The 16,447-nt window shown below is 38.3% G+C and overlaps 1 protein-coding gene across 9 annotated transcripts in view; it reads left to right on the top strand.

Moving 5' to 3' along the window:
* Positions 1 to 16,447, top strand: part of ATP7A (ATPase copper transporting alpha) — a 173,039-nt gene that overhangs the window by 9,168 nt on the left and 147,424 nt on the right. For 4 of the 9 annotated variants that reach the window (XM_012455755.2, XM_064362896.1, XM_064362886.1 and 1 more), the window contains exon 2: positions 6,118 to 6,222. The exons of 1 other annotated variant lie outside the window; for it this stretch is intronic. Coding sequence is in view for 2 of the 8 variants with exons in the window: in XM_012455754.2 (XP_012311177.1) it covers positions 6,118 to 6,159 (42 nt within the window). In the remaining 6 variants the exon portion in view is untranslated. Of the gene's footprint in view, positions 1 to 6,117; positions 6,223 to 12,904; positions 13,287 to 16,447 lie in introns of all 9 variants that reach the window. 4 more of the 9 variants (XM_012455754.2, XM_012455758.2, XM_064362888.1 and 1 more) reach the window with 3 other exon arrangements.

Below are 16,447 nucleotides of genomic sequence, written 5' to 3'. Positions count from 1 at the left end.
GACCAGGATGATCTTGATCTCCTGACCTCGTGATCCGCCAGTCTCGGCCTCCCAAAGTACTGGGATTACAGGCGTGAGTCACTGCTCCTGGCCTCAACAGTGATTTATTGAGTAGCTACCATGTTCACTGGTGGTATGATAGTGAACAGAGGAGATATGGTCCTGCTTTTGTGGAGCTTACAAAATAGTGAAGTAATAGGACTTACATATGTGCAAGAAAACATTCTAGGTGAGGGGACCAGTTCTAAACAAAGTCATAGAAATAAATGGTAAGATCATGGGCTGTATGGCAATCAGTGAAGGGACTTGCCTGACTGTAGTAGAGATTTTATGTTGGGGAGGAGCATTGCAAGTGATAAATGTGGATCATCTTTTGAATGCTTTGAAGAACTATTTAAGTCTCTCTAAAAGTCCTTTGGATATACAGTTTTGAAGAGTGTTTGGGGCTTTGGGGTCATACTACCTTGGTTTGATCTCATCTCCACTCTAATGAATTTTATTTTTTTAAATTTTTTAAATTTATTTTTTGGTTTTTCTAATGAATTTTATAGTAAGTTTTATGTTTATGTTTAGAATTTTATGGTAAGTTTTCTTAGTGACACAACTCTATAGGCAATAAAATGATACTTACACTGAGTGGCTAAGGTCAGTAACACTTGTATCAGTTAAGCAATTTGCACAGGAGGTCCAAGGAAAGGTTGGGAGAAATAAAAAGAGGTTAGGCAAGGAAAGAGAAATAAATGCATTCTGTGATGGTTGGTAGAATGTCATCAGAAATGTATTTAAGCAAAACTATACATTTGCCTAGCTTTTGTTTCTAGTTGTGTTTCTTTTCTTTCTTTCTTTTTTCTTTTTGTGACGGAGTCTCGCTCTGTCGCCCAGGCTGCAGTGCTCACTGCAACCTCCGCCTCCCGGGTTCAAGCAATTCTTTTGCCTCAGCCTCCTACAGGCACACACCACCACGCCCGGCTAATTTTTACATTTTTAGTAGAGACAGGGTTTCACCATGTTGGTCAGGCTGGTCTTTAACTCAACCTCATGATCTGCCCGCCTTGGCCTCCCAAAGTGCTGGAATTACAGGCATGAGGCACCGCACCCGGCCCTAGTTGCGTTTCATTAACAGTAGTGTGTTTTCCTTGTCTAAATATGAGGAAGATAAACTTAACTGCAACTATTTGACTTGGGCATCTGAGAGCTAACAATGGTTAGTTTATGTTCTACATTTGAAGCATCTGGTCAATTTTAGATTACCTTCTATATTTGAAGCATCTGGCTAGACCAGTTGTGTCCCAGTTTTGTATTTCACCTAAATTCAACTTGGTCAGAAGCTTATGTAAGTAAGTATTGTTTGTAACCTGTGTTAGTACTCTCTTAACATGGCTTAAGGCATGAATGGATTGCCAAATTAATACCTGTTATGACCTGTATTTTTTCTTGTGACCTTTGGATTTAATGTAAGTATAACAATGCTCTAAGAACATTTGACAGTATTGTTCAGGAACTTGTTTTTGGAGACAGGGTCTGGCTTTATTGCCCAGGCTGGAGCGCAGTGGCACAATTACAGCTCACTGCAGCCTCAACCTCCTGGGCTCAAGCAATCCTCCTACTTCAGCATCCCAAGTAGATAGGACCACAGGCATGTGCCACCATGCCTGGCTAATTAAAAAATTTTTTTTTGTAGAGGCGGGATCTTACTTTGTTACCCAGGCTGGTTTTGAACTCCTGGGTTCAAGTGATTCTCTTGCCTCAGCCTTCCCAAAGTGCTGGGAGTACCCAGGTATGAGCCATCATGCACAGCTGCTTATTCAGGTGCTTTTAAGACATTTTTTCCACCAGAAAAGTAGAAATGATCATATCAGACCCCCTTTGTCTCCTCCCAATCTTTTATTATGGTGATTTTTAACCTTGTTATAAGGAAGAGCTTCTTTTAATCTCAGTCATGAGATCAGGGCAGATACTGACAGTGTAGTCCCTGAGAAATAGTTGCTGGCTGTGCTCTTCTTCCTTTCACACTGGGAATCTTAGCTGAGATTGTAGCAGAGATAAGACATTGTGGGGAACCAACATGGAGTTTTATAGGAGGTGAGGTGTCTAGATCTACCAGTAGTTCTTGATTTGCAGGTTTGAGACTCCTACCTTATTTCATCCATGGCTGTTGCGTTATACAAATCTAGTGGGCAGCAGCCACTGTCTGTAAAAATTATGACATGGACTTATGCAATGTGGCAACCCTGGAAGCTACCCAAACCACTTGTATTTCTAGTCCTGGATTCCCTTCAATACCTACTACATACAGCGGCCATGATAGTCCCAACATGTTTGTCATTTGAATCTCTTTGCTTCCCACTTTAAGATTCCCCTTTAATCCAACAGATAAAATTTACATCTTTGTCTAAGGATTTCAAGGAGTTGCATAAATGTTCTTATTCTATTTAAGTATACTCATCAAAGAAAATGATAATACCTGCCCCATCTAATTCATAGGTTATCAGTATCAAGTGGAATAATGTATGCAAAAATACTTCATAAATTAAAGAATACTACACAAATATAATATTCTTTTTGGATGTATTATGTTGTAGTGGAAAGAACACTAATTTGAATCAGATTTCTGGCATCTCAGTTCATTCTGCTATTACCAAACTGTGACTTTGGACAAATTACTTTGTGCTTTGGGGGCTTTGTTTCCTTACCTATAAAAGGAAACTAATAATGCCATTCCTATTTACCCAGAAACCTAAAAGTTATTTTTCCCTCCCTCCACATTCAATCACCAAATTTATTGTCTAGTTCTTAAAATTTCTTAAATTGGTCTTCTCCTCTCTGTCTCCATTCAGTTCCTAATCATTTCCCTTTGGGGCAGGAACCTGTTAAAAAAATTGTGGTAAAATATACGTAATATAATATTGACCATTTTAACCTTTTTTTTTTTTTTGAGACAGAGTCTTGCTCTGTCACCCAGGATGGAGTGCAATGGTGTGATCTCTGCTCACTACAACCTCTGCCTCCCAGGCTCAAGCAATTCTTCTGCCTCAGCCTCCTGAATAGGTTGGATTACGGGCACATGCCACCCCTGGCTAAGTTTTGTATTTTTGTAGAGTCAGGGTTTCACTATGTTGGCCAGGCTGGTTTCAAACTCTTGACCTCAAATGATCTGCCTGCCTTGGCCTCCCGAAGTGCTGGGATTGCAGGCATGAGCCACTGTGCCCGATCCCATTTTAACCATTTTTAAAGGTACAAGTCAGTGACATTGAGTACATTATCAATGTTGTACAATCATTACCGCTATGCATTTCCAGATTTTTTTTCATCATCCCAAACTGAAACTCTGTACCCATTGAATAATAGCTTCTCATTCTGCCTTCTCTCACCCCCGGTAACCTCATTCTATTTTCTGTCTCTATGAATTTACCTAGTCTAGGTACTTTTTGAAAAATAATTTTGACGTTTATTTTTGATTCAGAGAGTACATGTCCAGGTTTGTTACCTGGGTATATTGCATGATGTTGAGGTTTGGGGTACAATTGATCCTGACATCCAGGTACTGAGCAGAGGACACAATAGTTTTTCAGCCCTTGCCCCACTCCCTCCCCACCCAGTAGTCCCTAGTATCTATTGTTGCCATCTTTATGTCTATGAGTATTCAATGTTTAGCTACCACTTATAAGTGAGAACATGTAGTATTTGGTTTTCTGTTCTGTGTTAGTTTGCAAAGGATAATGGCCCCCAGCTGATTCCATGTTGCTGCAAAGGACATGATTTTATTTAATTTTTTATGGCTGCATGGTATTCCATGGTGTGTATATACCACATTTTCTTTATCCAATCTACCATTGATGGGCATCTAGGTTGATTCTATGTCTTTACTATTGTGAATAGTGCTGCAGTAAACATACAAGTGCATGTCTCCTTTTGGTATGACAATTTATTTTCATTTGTATATATACTCAGTAATGGGATTGCTGGGTCAAATGGTAGTTCTGTTTGAAGTTCTTTGAGAAATCTGCGAACTGCTTTCCACAGTGGCTGAACTAATTTACATTCCCAGCAACAGTATGTAAGCATTTCTAGGTAGTTTTAATAAACGGAATCATACAATATTTGCCTTTTTGTGTCAGGCTTATTTTACTTAGCATAATATCTCAAAGTTTTATCCATGTTGTAGTATGTGTGAGAATTTTGTTCCTTTTTATGGCTGAATAATACTCCATTGTTGGGTAATAACATTTTAACTGGTTTTCCTAACTCCAGGCTTGCCCCTATCAAGTTTGTCCTTCATGATCTGACCTCACTTACCTTTACAACCTCCTTGTTGTTACCATTCATGCTATATGCCTCAGCCATACCAGCGGTAGTCCATGCTGTTTGACAACTCTGTAACTTTATTTATGGCTCCTTTGTCTGAAATTTATTTCCATTATTGTGGAAAACTCCTACTCAGTCTTCAAGACCCAGTTTACCTAACAATAGTGGATGGGTTAAATTATGATACATTCATATAGTGGACTTCTCATCAGCCTTTAAAAATTATGGCATATATATTAGTGGTTGAAAGCACAGACTCTGGACCAAGCTTACTGGGATCAAATTTCAAATCTGTCACTTACTAACTATGTGACCTTGGGAAAGTTCCTTAACCTCTCTGTATCTCAATTTTGTCATCTATAAAACAGGCATTGTAATTGTATCTATCCCATGAGGTTGTTGTCAACATTTGATTACTTAAAACTATTAGCTAGGCTGGGCGCAGTGGCTCACGCCTGTAATCCCAGCACTTTGGTAGGCCAAGGTGGATGGATCACTTGAGATCAAGAGTTTGACACTAGCCTGGCCAATGTGGCCAAACCCCGTCTCTACTAAAAAATATATATATAAATTAGTCAGGCATGGTGGTGGGTACCTGTAATCCTAGGTACTAGGGAGATTGAGGCAGGAGAATCATGTAAACCCAGGAGGTGGAGGCTGTAGTGAGCTAAGATCATCCTACTGCACTCCAGCCTGGGCAACAGAGCCAGATTCTCTCAAAAAAATAAAAATAAAAATATTAGCTATTATTTTTCTTTTATTTATTTTTTAGTTTTTAAATTTTTTGTAGAGACAGGGTCTTGCTATGTTGCTCAGGCTGATCTTGAACTCCTGGCCTCAAGGAGTCCTCCTGCCTTGGCCTCTTAAAGTGCTGGGGTTACAGGTGTGAGTCACCATGCTTGGCCAAAAGTATTAGCTATTGATATATATTAATATTTACTGTCATAGAAAAACGTTTATTATATAGTGTTAAATGAAAATAAACATGCTATAAAACAGAATATTATATCATTTTTGTTAAAAATGTGTATGTTGTTGAGTGTGGTGGCTCACGCCTGTAATGCCAACACTTTGGGAGGAGCAGGCAGGAGTGTTGCTTGAGGCTGGGAGTTTAAGCAGCCTGGGCAATAGAGGGAAACCTCATCTCTACAAAAAATAAAAAATTACCTGGGCATGTGGTACATGCCTGGAGTCCCAGCTACTCAGGAGGCTGAGGTAGGAGGATTGCTTGAGCCTAGGAGGTCGAGACTGCAGTGAGCTGTTACTGTGCCATTGCACTCCAGCCTGGGCAACAGAGTGAGACCCTGTCTCAAAAAAATGTGTGTTTATATGTATACACACATATTATACCCTCCTAGAATTACACACACACAGAGACACACACACACACACACACACACACACCCCTCAACATGTTAGCCTTTATTATTTCTCGGTGATAAACCAATTGATTGCTTATTTTTTATATTTGCTTATCTATATTTTCTGTTTTTCTCCATTTGATATTTATTTCTTACATTGGAGAGGGTGAAAAAAACACAATTAAAGCATCTCTTCTGTGAAGCCTTCCCTGAATTCCCTTCCTTCATCCTTTAGGCCACCAGCATACCTTGCATCCCTGAACTACTTAAAGCCTGTGTCGTATTCATTCACCTTTTAATTCCCAACTGAGACTAGTTCAGAGCCTAAAAGATACATATACTTAGCTATATTAGTAAGGTGAAAATGGAATTATGTCCAGGCATTTTACACATGTTATCTCATATACACCGCTCAACAGTCTCATGAATAAGAGTTACCTGTATTTTTCAGATGAGGAAACAGCATCAGAAGAGACCAAACAATTTGCTGAAGGTATACAACTAACTAGTAAGCAACAGAATTTGGATTCAAATTCAAGTCTGTCTGATACCAAAGGTATTCTTTTCAATGTATATTGAATGAATGAATGACCTAATAAATGTATCTGCTGTCTCAGGTGACATAATTTATGAAAGATTTATTGGTAAACAAATATGCTGTATGAATGTAAAGATATGTTATTGTTATTTTCTGTTATAGTTCCATTTGCACCCTAGATTGTGACTAGGCAAACCAGCTTCCCTTCTCCCATGCACAGTTTTTTCCCTCTGTTATTATAAATTGGCAGTTTTGGTTCTCCATTTGTCTTTTTATACTGCCCATGCTCTTTCCACCCTTTAGGAACCTGACTCATAATTATGATATGAAGCTTTTCAGATTAATCTAGCCACGTTTGTCAAATTTACTGTTGGGTGTGCATGTTCAGGAAACTAATTTAAAAATATCTGGCCAGATATAATTTGTTTCAGTGATGCCAAAGTATGGTTATTTCTAGTTTAATCTCTTTACCCTTTTCTTTTTTTTCTTTCTCTTTTTTTTAAGACAGAGCCTGTTTACCTTTTTTGTGCTGATATGTCCACATTTAATTTCCTTCATTCATATTTATACCGATTTCAAAAGAAGGTGTTGTCAATGATAAAACATTAGACAGAATTAGTTTTTAGACAGAGGATGTTAGTAAGTTCAGCTTATGTCTTATTTAGGTTTATATTTTTGTGTGTATGTGTGCACACACATGTACGTGTGTACAGTCTTCATCAAAAGAAAAAGTGCAGATAGTCAAGAGGTGTTTTAATAATTTATTTCACAGATACAACAGAATATACTAAAGCAAAATTTAGAATTTGATTATAGCTTGACTCCCTACAATTTTTTTCAGAATTAAAAAGATGAATCCCCTTTTAATCAAACTAACTGAAGGGAATATCTACTCTGTGAAAATTGCCTGTCTAAAATGGGGGGGGGAATAATTCCCTTTTAAGTAAAGCACTTTTAAAATTCTGCCAGAACCAGGTTTCTAAAGATTTCAACCTATTTTTGTAGTGTTAGTTTTGTGAGATGACAAAGTTCATCTTAGTGATTTCTAACTAAGAAAACACACAACCACAGAACTGAGGAATGGATTATGGAAAGGGAAACTTCCTGCAATTTATGATGAATTTACGGAAATAGCAAATACTTAAATTCCATAAATATTGTTACTGATAGTTACTTGTCTTGATTTCTGTTGAACAAGTGTGCATTTGAATTAGCACACAATTTCTTTTATTCCTAACAATTCAGTATATTTTCCATAGCCATCAATATTTGGGATTCTGCTTGCTTATGATTACAAATCACTTGAAACCTGCCAGTTGAAAACTCTCAAGGGTATGAAATGATATGGGCCTTCTGTGAATTCATTCTTTTTTATCTGTATAAAATACTTGGCTAAACAGTTGTCCTTGACAATTTTAAATTACTGTTTCCTTTCTTAAAAACTCCTTTCCTGAAGCTGATCTCCTACGCATTTCCAGTACATAGTTTCTCATCCTTATCTGTCCTGACAGTGATTAAGCTTTGAATAAGAGAGAGTGTTACCATATTTTCACCTTTATTGGCCTAAGTCTTTTTTCTTTCTTTTTCTTTTTTTTTTTTTTCAAGATGGAGTCTTGTTCTGTTTCCTAGACTGGAGTGCAGTGGCATGATCTCGGCTCAGTGCAGCCTCCACCTCCTGGGTTCAAGTGATTTTCCTGCCTCAGCTCCCCGAGTAGCTGGGACTACAGGCATGCACCACCACACCTGGCTAATTTTTGTATTTTGGGTAGAGATGGGGTCTCACCATGTTGACCAGGCCAGTCTCGAACTCCTGACCTTAGGGGAACTGAACTCCTGAACTCCTGACCTTGGCTTCCCAGAGTGCTGGAATTATAGGAATGAGCCACTGAGCCTGGCCAGCCTAAGTCTTTAAAACAGGACATGAAAGGAATTGAAGGGTTGGGTATGGGTGGGGATGTAGATCTAGACTATATTTATGGAATGTTTGCTTCCTTCATGCTGAAAATTGTTCTTTGGACCTTGGGGTGAAAAGAGAAAATATATGAAAAATAAGAATGTTATGAAAAGTGTAAGTATTCTGAAAAATACATCAGTATACTACTTTGTAATCATACCGTGTAAATATTTCAGTTATAAAAATTATAGATTTTCTCCCAATATGTCAACCGCTTTAAGAAAGTATTGGCAAGATTGATTATATTCTTTCCTAAGAGGAAAGATAACTTTGCATAACCACCAAGGTGGTTTACTAACATACACCACATATGAAGAGATTTATAGTCTTCACCAACATGAGTCAAATGCTAGTGTGTATAGGGTTGGTGGTAAAACCTACCTGGTACCTTTTTGGTTTTCCTGATTAAATGGTGCTAATGAAGCCAGGGTTATAGGCTTCTTCTCTGTGGGAGTCACTTGTCCTTTGGAGTCATTAGGTATACCACTAACTCTGCTCCACAATTTTCCGAATGAAGTTTGTTCATCCAGTAAGGGAGACTAGTACAGAGTAAAAACTGTTCAGCAAAAAGCCATCATCAGTACCCATGCCCTTATCCTCCTGATGGGGAGGGGAGGGTCTGTAATGTCCAGGCTTTCAAACTTGCATATGCATTTTTATTATTTATCAATGGAGGGTGCACTTAGAAATTTATTTCTTTGGACTTCTGCACTATTCTGCTTATAAAGTGTTTCTGTGACTGCTTGAACCTGGGAGGCGGAGGTTGCAGCGAGCTGAGATCAGGCCATTGCACTCAAGCCTGGGCAACAGTGTGAGACTCTGTGTCTAAATAAATAAGTAAGTAAGTAAGTAAGTAAGTGTTTCTGTGGTTTCAACTCTAGGTCCCTTTTTGCCTTTATCTCCCGACTCTTTTGTCTCAAAACTTTACGCTCTCAGAGAACTAAGGAAAGACTTGGCTCATTATATGCATTTGCAGAAAGTAATAAGGCTTTTTTTTTTTCATCTCCATAAAGTGATCTCAATACATTTCTCTAGAGTGACAAATCTACAGTTTCAGAATTGAAACTAAACAACTCTTTTGGGGTTTATTAGATTCTTCTATATGAAGTAGAGCAATTTTAGGTGAGCCTCTGGGAATCTCAAGAAACTGAATTTCCAGTGTGGCTCATAGTCTTTTGTAATCTGTACAAATCTATAGTATCTTTTATTGAGTATCATTGAAGAATGAGGTACTTTGGAGAAGGGAATTTCCAAATAACTGAAGTATACCCTTTACATTTTTGTCATTCAGAGATCTTAATGGGGATCTGATGCATACATCCTACAAAGGCATCCTTGAAATACATTTACTTTTCCAAAATAAAAATTCTTTTTTTGCTGATTAGAACATTGACAAATGGTCAATGTAAAAACAAAATCCAGTCAATATTTATTTATTCATTTACTTTTTGAGATGGAGTCTTGTTCTGTTGCTCAGACAGTAGGGCAGTCTCAGCTCACTGCAACCTCTGTCTCCCAAGTTCAAACGATTCTCCTGCCTCAGCCTCCCAAGTAGCTGGGATTACAGGTGCCTACCACCATGCTCATCTAATTTTTGTATTTTTAGTAGAGACAGGGTTTTGCCATGTTGGCCAGGCTGGTCTCAAACTCCTGACCTCAAGTGAGCTGCCCACCTCAGCCTCCCAAAGTGCTGGGATTATAGGCGTGAGCCACCTCCCCTAGCCCCAGTCAATATTTAGATATCTCTCCTTTCTGAGATTTATTTTTTCTTACAGCATTTATCACTACTTGACTTTTGCAATTTTTTTTTGTGAAACAGAGTCTCTGTCATCCAGGCTGAAATGCAGTAGTGCAATCTCAGCTCACTGCAACCTCCACCTCCCTGGTTCAAGAGATTCTCCTGCCCCAGTCTCCCAAGTAGCTGGGATTACAGGTGCACACCACCACACCTGGCTAATTTTTGTGTTGTGTCACCATGTTGGCTAGGCTGGTCTTGAACTCCTGATTGCAAGTGATCCTCCTGTCTCAGCCTCCCAAAATTTTGGGATTACATACGTGAGCCACCATGCCCAGCTCACTACTTGATTTTATACATTTCTTTGTTTGCTTATTGTCTGTCTCCCTCACAAGAATGTGAGCCCCATGAAAGAAGAGACAGTGACCCTCTTCACTGCTGTATCACCAGTACCTAGATTAGTACCTGAAACAAAATAGGACTTCTATAATTATGTGCTGACTAAATGAAGAAAGTAGAAATCACTGTGAATTCCACCATCCAGGGATTAGCTACTGTTAAAATTCTGGTATCCTTCCTTTCCTTTTCCCTTTCCCCTTTTTCCCCTTTTCCCATTTCCTTTTTCCCCTTTCCTTTCTTCCTTCCTTCCTTCTTTCTTTCTCTCTCTCCTTCCTTCCTTCCTTCCTTCCTTCCCTCTTTTTTTCCTTTCCTTTCCTTTTCTTCCGTTTCTTTCTTTGGAGTTTCACTCTGGTTGCCCAGGCTGGAGTGCAATAGCGCGATCTTGGCTCACCACAACCTCTGCCTCCTGGGTTCAAGTGATTCTTCTGCCTCAGTCTCCTGAGTAGCTGGGATTATAGGTATGCACCACCACGCCCGGCTAATTTTGTATTTTTTTAGTAGGGATGGAGTTTCTCCATGTTGGTCAGGCTGGTCTCAAACTCCCAACCTCAGGTGATCCGCCTGCCTTGGCTTCCCAAAGTACTGGGATTACAGGTGTGAGCCACTGTGCCCGGCCTCTTTTTTTTCTTTTTTAAAGAGCAACTGATCTGGTATGATTTATAACAAAAGTATTTTTCTCTTACATACACATTCTCATGTGTATATATAAATTTATACAACATTTTAATAAAAATAGGACTATTGTCAATGTTTGACTTTGTAGCCTCTTTTTTTCACTTAACTCATCAGAGATGTGATGTCATTAAGCAAACAACTATGTGTTTTTAATGGAGATATGACAATATATTTTTCCAATTCCATATTGATATTTAGGTTGGTTCCAGTTTTTCACTCACATAAACAACCTTGTGATAAGCATCCTTAGCCATACATCTTAGTACAGTTGTCTGTACCTTTCCTCCCCTTTGAATATATCCTTAGAACTGGAATTTCTCGGTTACAGGATATGCATATTTTAAGGCTTTTTTTTTGAGACAGGGTCCCACTGTGTCACCCAGACTAGAGTGCAGAGCTGTGATCATGGCTCACTGCAGCCTCAAGTGATCCTCCTGCCTCAGCTGCATGAGGAGGTGGGACTATAGGTATGCACCACCATACCTGGCTAATTTAAAAATTTCTTTGTAGAGACAGAGTCTTACTATATTGCCCAGGCTGTGTATTTTAAGGCTTTTGATAAATATTGCCAACTTGTCTTTTGGAAACCCTGTAGGGATTGGTGTTAGTTTATACTAACATCAGCAATATATCATAGTTTGTTAACTCAAAATTATTTTGATATTAATGATTTTGAAAAAGACTTTCTAAAACACATTAAGTATTTTAGTGCTTTATTGCTTTTCTAAGCAGAATACCTATATCTGATTTATTTATTTGTTTATTTTTGAGACAGAATCTCACTCTGTAGCCCAGGTTAGAGTGTAGTAGCACGATCTCGGCTCACTGGAACTGCCGCCTCCCAGGTCCTGGTTCAAGTAATTCTCCCGCCTCAGCCTCTGGAGAAGCTGGGATTACAGGCACGTGCCACCACGCCCAACTAATTTTTTTATTTTTGGTAGAGATGAGATTTCACCATATTGGCCAGGCTGGTCTTGAACTCCTGACCTCGTGATCCACCTGACTCAGCCTCCTAAAGTGCTGGGATTACAGGTGTGAGCCACCACACGCAGCCCCACCTGACACACACACACACACACACACACACACACACAGACACACGACCTGACATGTGCTCCACCTGTTATTGCTGGGATCACAGGGATGCACCACCACGCTGGGCTAATTATTGTGTTTTTAGTAGAGACGGGGTTTCTCCATGTTGGTCAGGCTGATCTTGAACTCCTGACCTCAGGTGATCTGCCTGCCTCAGCCTCCCAAAGTGCTGGGATTACAGGCATGAGCTACCGCGCCTGGCCTGGCATGGTGCCTTTTGACCAGGCATCTCTTATCTTGGAAATGGACCCCTCATTCATCATTTGACTCCAAAGTGAAGCTTTGGCTCTATTACCTTGGTTTCATCACTGCCTGAAATATTCTTCTGACAAGTAGTGTGCCTGAACTTAGAGTATAGACTTCCCTGACATATTTTTGTTGCTCAGTGCCAAGTTTTAAAAACTTATGGTAAAATACACATACCATAAAATGTACCATTTAAACCATGTTTAACTGTACCAGTTCTGTGGCATTAAGTATACTCACATTGTCGTGCAACCATCACTACCATCCACCTCCAGAACTTTCTTCAGACCAAACTGAAACTCTATACCCATTAAACAACACTAGTGGCAGTTTTTGCTTATTGTTCTTAGCTTTGTGACCAAGGCTGCTAGTTAGGAGAAATGTTACTCTATTTGTACAAAAAAAGACTTTAAAAGAAATGTGATTAGAAATCTATTATTATCCCGAAAGCATAATCCATAAATGAAAAAATGGATATACTGGGCTTTATTAAAATGAAAGCTGTTGCTATGTGAAAGAAAATGAAAAGACAAGCCATAAACTAGGAGAAGATATTTATTTATTTATTTTAGACAGTGTCTCACTCTGTCACCCAGGCTCTGGAATGCAGTGGTGCGATCTCGGCTTACTTCAACTTTTGCCTCCTGGGTTCAAGCGATTCTTCTGCCTCAGCCTCCCGAGTAGCTGGGACTACAGGTGCATGCCCCCATGTCCGGCTAATTTTTGTATTTTTAGTAGAGACAGGGTTTCACCATGTTGGCCAGGCTGGTCTCAAACTCCTGACCTCAAGTGATCTGCCCACCTCGGCCTCCCAAAGTGCTGGGATTACAGGCGTGAGCCACCGCGCCCGGCCTTGGAGAAGATATTTTTAATCAATTTTTTGTTTAAGAGATACAGTCTGTGTTCTCCAGGCTGGACTTGAACTCCTGACCTCAAGCCATCCTCCTACCTCAGCCTTCTGAATAGCTGGGACTACAGGTATGTGCCACTGTGCCCAGCTGCAAATCACATTTTTGACAAAGACCTGTATCCATAATAAACTTCTAAAGCCCTTCAAATTTAACAACAAGGAAACAATCAGACAACAAAATGGGCAAAAGATGTGAATAGACACCTCACCTAGAGGATATGAAAACAGCAAATAAAGGAAATGATTAGGCAGATGAAAATTAAAACCAAAGTGACAATTATAACAAATGTACTACTCTGGTGTGTGATGTTGCTAACGAAGGAGGTTATATGTATATGGTTGTAGGAAGTATTTGGGAAATCTCTGTACTTTCTGATCAGTTTTGCTGTGATCCTAAACACCATCTATAAGTAAAGTTAAAGTGAGTTTGTTTGTTTTTTTGTTTGTCTGAAAAAAAAACAAACAAAAGCGGCAATACCAATTGTTGGCAAGTATGCGGAGCAACTGGAACTTTTATACGTTGCTGATGGGAATACAAAATAATACAGCCACTTTGGAAAACAGTTTGCTAGCAGTTTCTTATGAAATTAAACCTATATCTCCAATATGACTCAGCATTTCTACTTCTAGATATCTCTCCAAGAGAAATGAAAACCTATGTTTACATAAAAACCTGTATATGAATGTTTATAGTAGCATTGTTCAACATTAGTCACCAAAAATTGGAAACAACCCAGTTCTTTCAACTGGTGAAAAAGATAAATAGATTGTGGTATATTTATACCATGGAATACACTCCTTGATTTGTGCAATAACATAGATGAATCTTAAAATGCATTTTGCTAAGTGAAAGAGACCAGAAACATAAGGCTATGTATCATTTCATTTATCCATTTATATGAATAATCATTCCATTTATATGAATAGCTAAAAAACCAAAACTACAGAGAGGAAAACAGTGGATGCCAGGGTTTGGGGGTATAGGGAAGCATTGATTATAAAGTAAAGGCATAGCATGAGGGAATTTTGGAGGTGATGGGATGGTTCTGTCTCTCTCTCTCTCACACACACACACACACACACACACACACACACACACACCCCCTCTACCCCTCTCTCTCTTGTCAACTGTCACCAAATTGATGGGCATGTTGTCAGTGTTAATATTTGGTCTGGTGTACTAATTACCCCCCCAAATCTATATTATCAACTTGGTAGCATATATAATACAGTTTAAAGGAAACAAATGATGATTTATTAACTAATATGTCATATGAAAAGTCAGAGAAATGTGTTTTTTAGTTTAAAAATATGAATATGGATATACACATACATTTATTTATCAATAACTTCTTACTTCAGTGGAACTTACTGGTTATACCAGATAAACTTTTTCCACTGCTTGAGCTTTCAGTAGACCATTTGTGTCAGTTAGTGATAAATTTTGTGAGCATAACACCTACGTAAGTTTCTCAGACTCTGTTACAGAAATGCATTTATCTTGCAGTTTAGGCAGCCTGGGATGGAAGGTAAATGCTTTCTTTTTATAAGTATCTTGAAATTTCAAGTGTTAGAGAGAAAAAGATTTTATTTTTATTTTTATTTCTTATACCTCTCACAGGGTTAAGATTTTAAACTAAATTTTCAAAAGACCTCATTCAGTTCTAGTTCCTTTTATTTACCCATACAAACTTAAATCTCTTCATAACCATCAGATGCCATACCACCCTTGTGAAACAACCTGCTGGAACCAGACATGTCTCAGGATTTTTATAGGATTGGGCTAACCAAAGTGAGATTTGAAATTGTTTAAGGAATATACATGGGTAGTGAGCTGACCTTTTAATTCCTAGAATTTATGGACTTAACCCTACAAGGGTTGTTACTCTGTTTATTTCTGTAAATAATTAAGACACGTGTATTGTAGGAAACTTCACAATGTACAGCAGAAATTATGAGTACTACCAGAATTACTACTCCTGAGGTAACTATTTATTTAGTCTTCCAAACTTTGCTATGTAGGTATATACATGTGTGTCTGTCCAGGTCTCCTTTTAAAAACAAAAAACCCTCATTTTAATATTCACTGTATTATTGACTGCCTTTGTATGTCAGAAACTTTCAGTATAATAGTTGTGTATTCTACTCAATATATGGAATATTATTTATTTTACCAATTCCCATTTTATTAGTCTTTTAACTTATATCCGCTTGTGTGGTGGCTCACATCTGTAATCCTAGCACTTTGGGAGGCCAAGGCAAGTGGATCACTTGAGGCCAGGAGTTTGAGACCAGCCTGGCCAATATGGCGAAACCCTGTCTCTACTAAAAATACAAAAAAATAGCCGGGTGTGGTGGTGCACACCTGTAATCCCAGCTACTTGGGAGGCTGAGGCACATGAATTGCTTGAACTTGGGAGGTGGTAGTTGCAGTGAACTGAGATTGCACCACTGCACTCCAGCCTGGGTGACAGAGCGAGACTCTGTCTCAAAAAACAAAAAAAAAGAAATACATATATCCACTTAGTTTTGCTCTGATGAACATTACTATATTTATATCTTGGAGTATTTCTCCATTATCCCTCCATTTATTTCCTTAGGATATATTCCTGAAAGTAGTATGGTCAGGTCAGCAAGTGACACTTTTTTTAAACTTACTTTTTATTATCAAAGTAGTACATATGCTCATAATAATGAAAAGACAAAAGGTGCAAAAAGGTATAAGGTAAACAGTAAAATGCTCTGACTTAACAGTAGCCCTCTCAGAGGAACTGTAAAATGAAGATATAAATTTATGTTAATTTATACATTCTATATATAATTCATGTGTGTTAGATGATGTATTTGTTTTCTTGAAACATATACTCTAATTACAGAGTTTACTAAGGTTGAGTTAATATAGAGAGATATTAGAGAGTTTAATAAGGTTGGCAGTTAAATATATCAAAATAGTTATACAATTATATCATGTATATACCAACAATCATCTAGAAAATATAATGAAAAAAGCTCTTATTCATATATCCTCTTATTTAGTTTATTCCTTAGTATGTTTTTTTGTTTTTTTGGGTGCCCTCCCAAAAAAACCAGAAATATATGAAGGAATAAACTTAATAAGAAATTTGCAGGAAGATTCAATATTGTAAAGAGAGGTTAAGTCTATTCAAGTTAGTCTATAAATTTAAGAGATTTTGATGGAGGGAGGATCTGACACAATGATGTTAAGGTT

The sequence above is a fragment of the Aotus nancymaae genome, unplaced genomic scaffold (genome assembly GCF_030222135.1).
Source record: "Aotus nancymaae isolate 86718 unplaced genomic scaffold, 86718_ANA_hifiasm-v0.15.2.pri h1tg000004l, whole genome shotgun sequence".
NCBI lineage: Eukaryota > Metazoa > Chordata > Mammalia > Primates > Aotidae > Aotus > Aotus nancymaae.
This window is presented reverse-complemented; position numbering and strand designations above follow the sequence as displayed.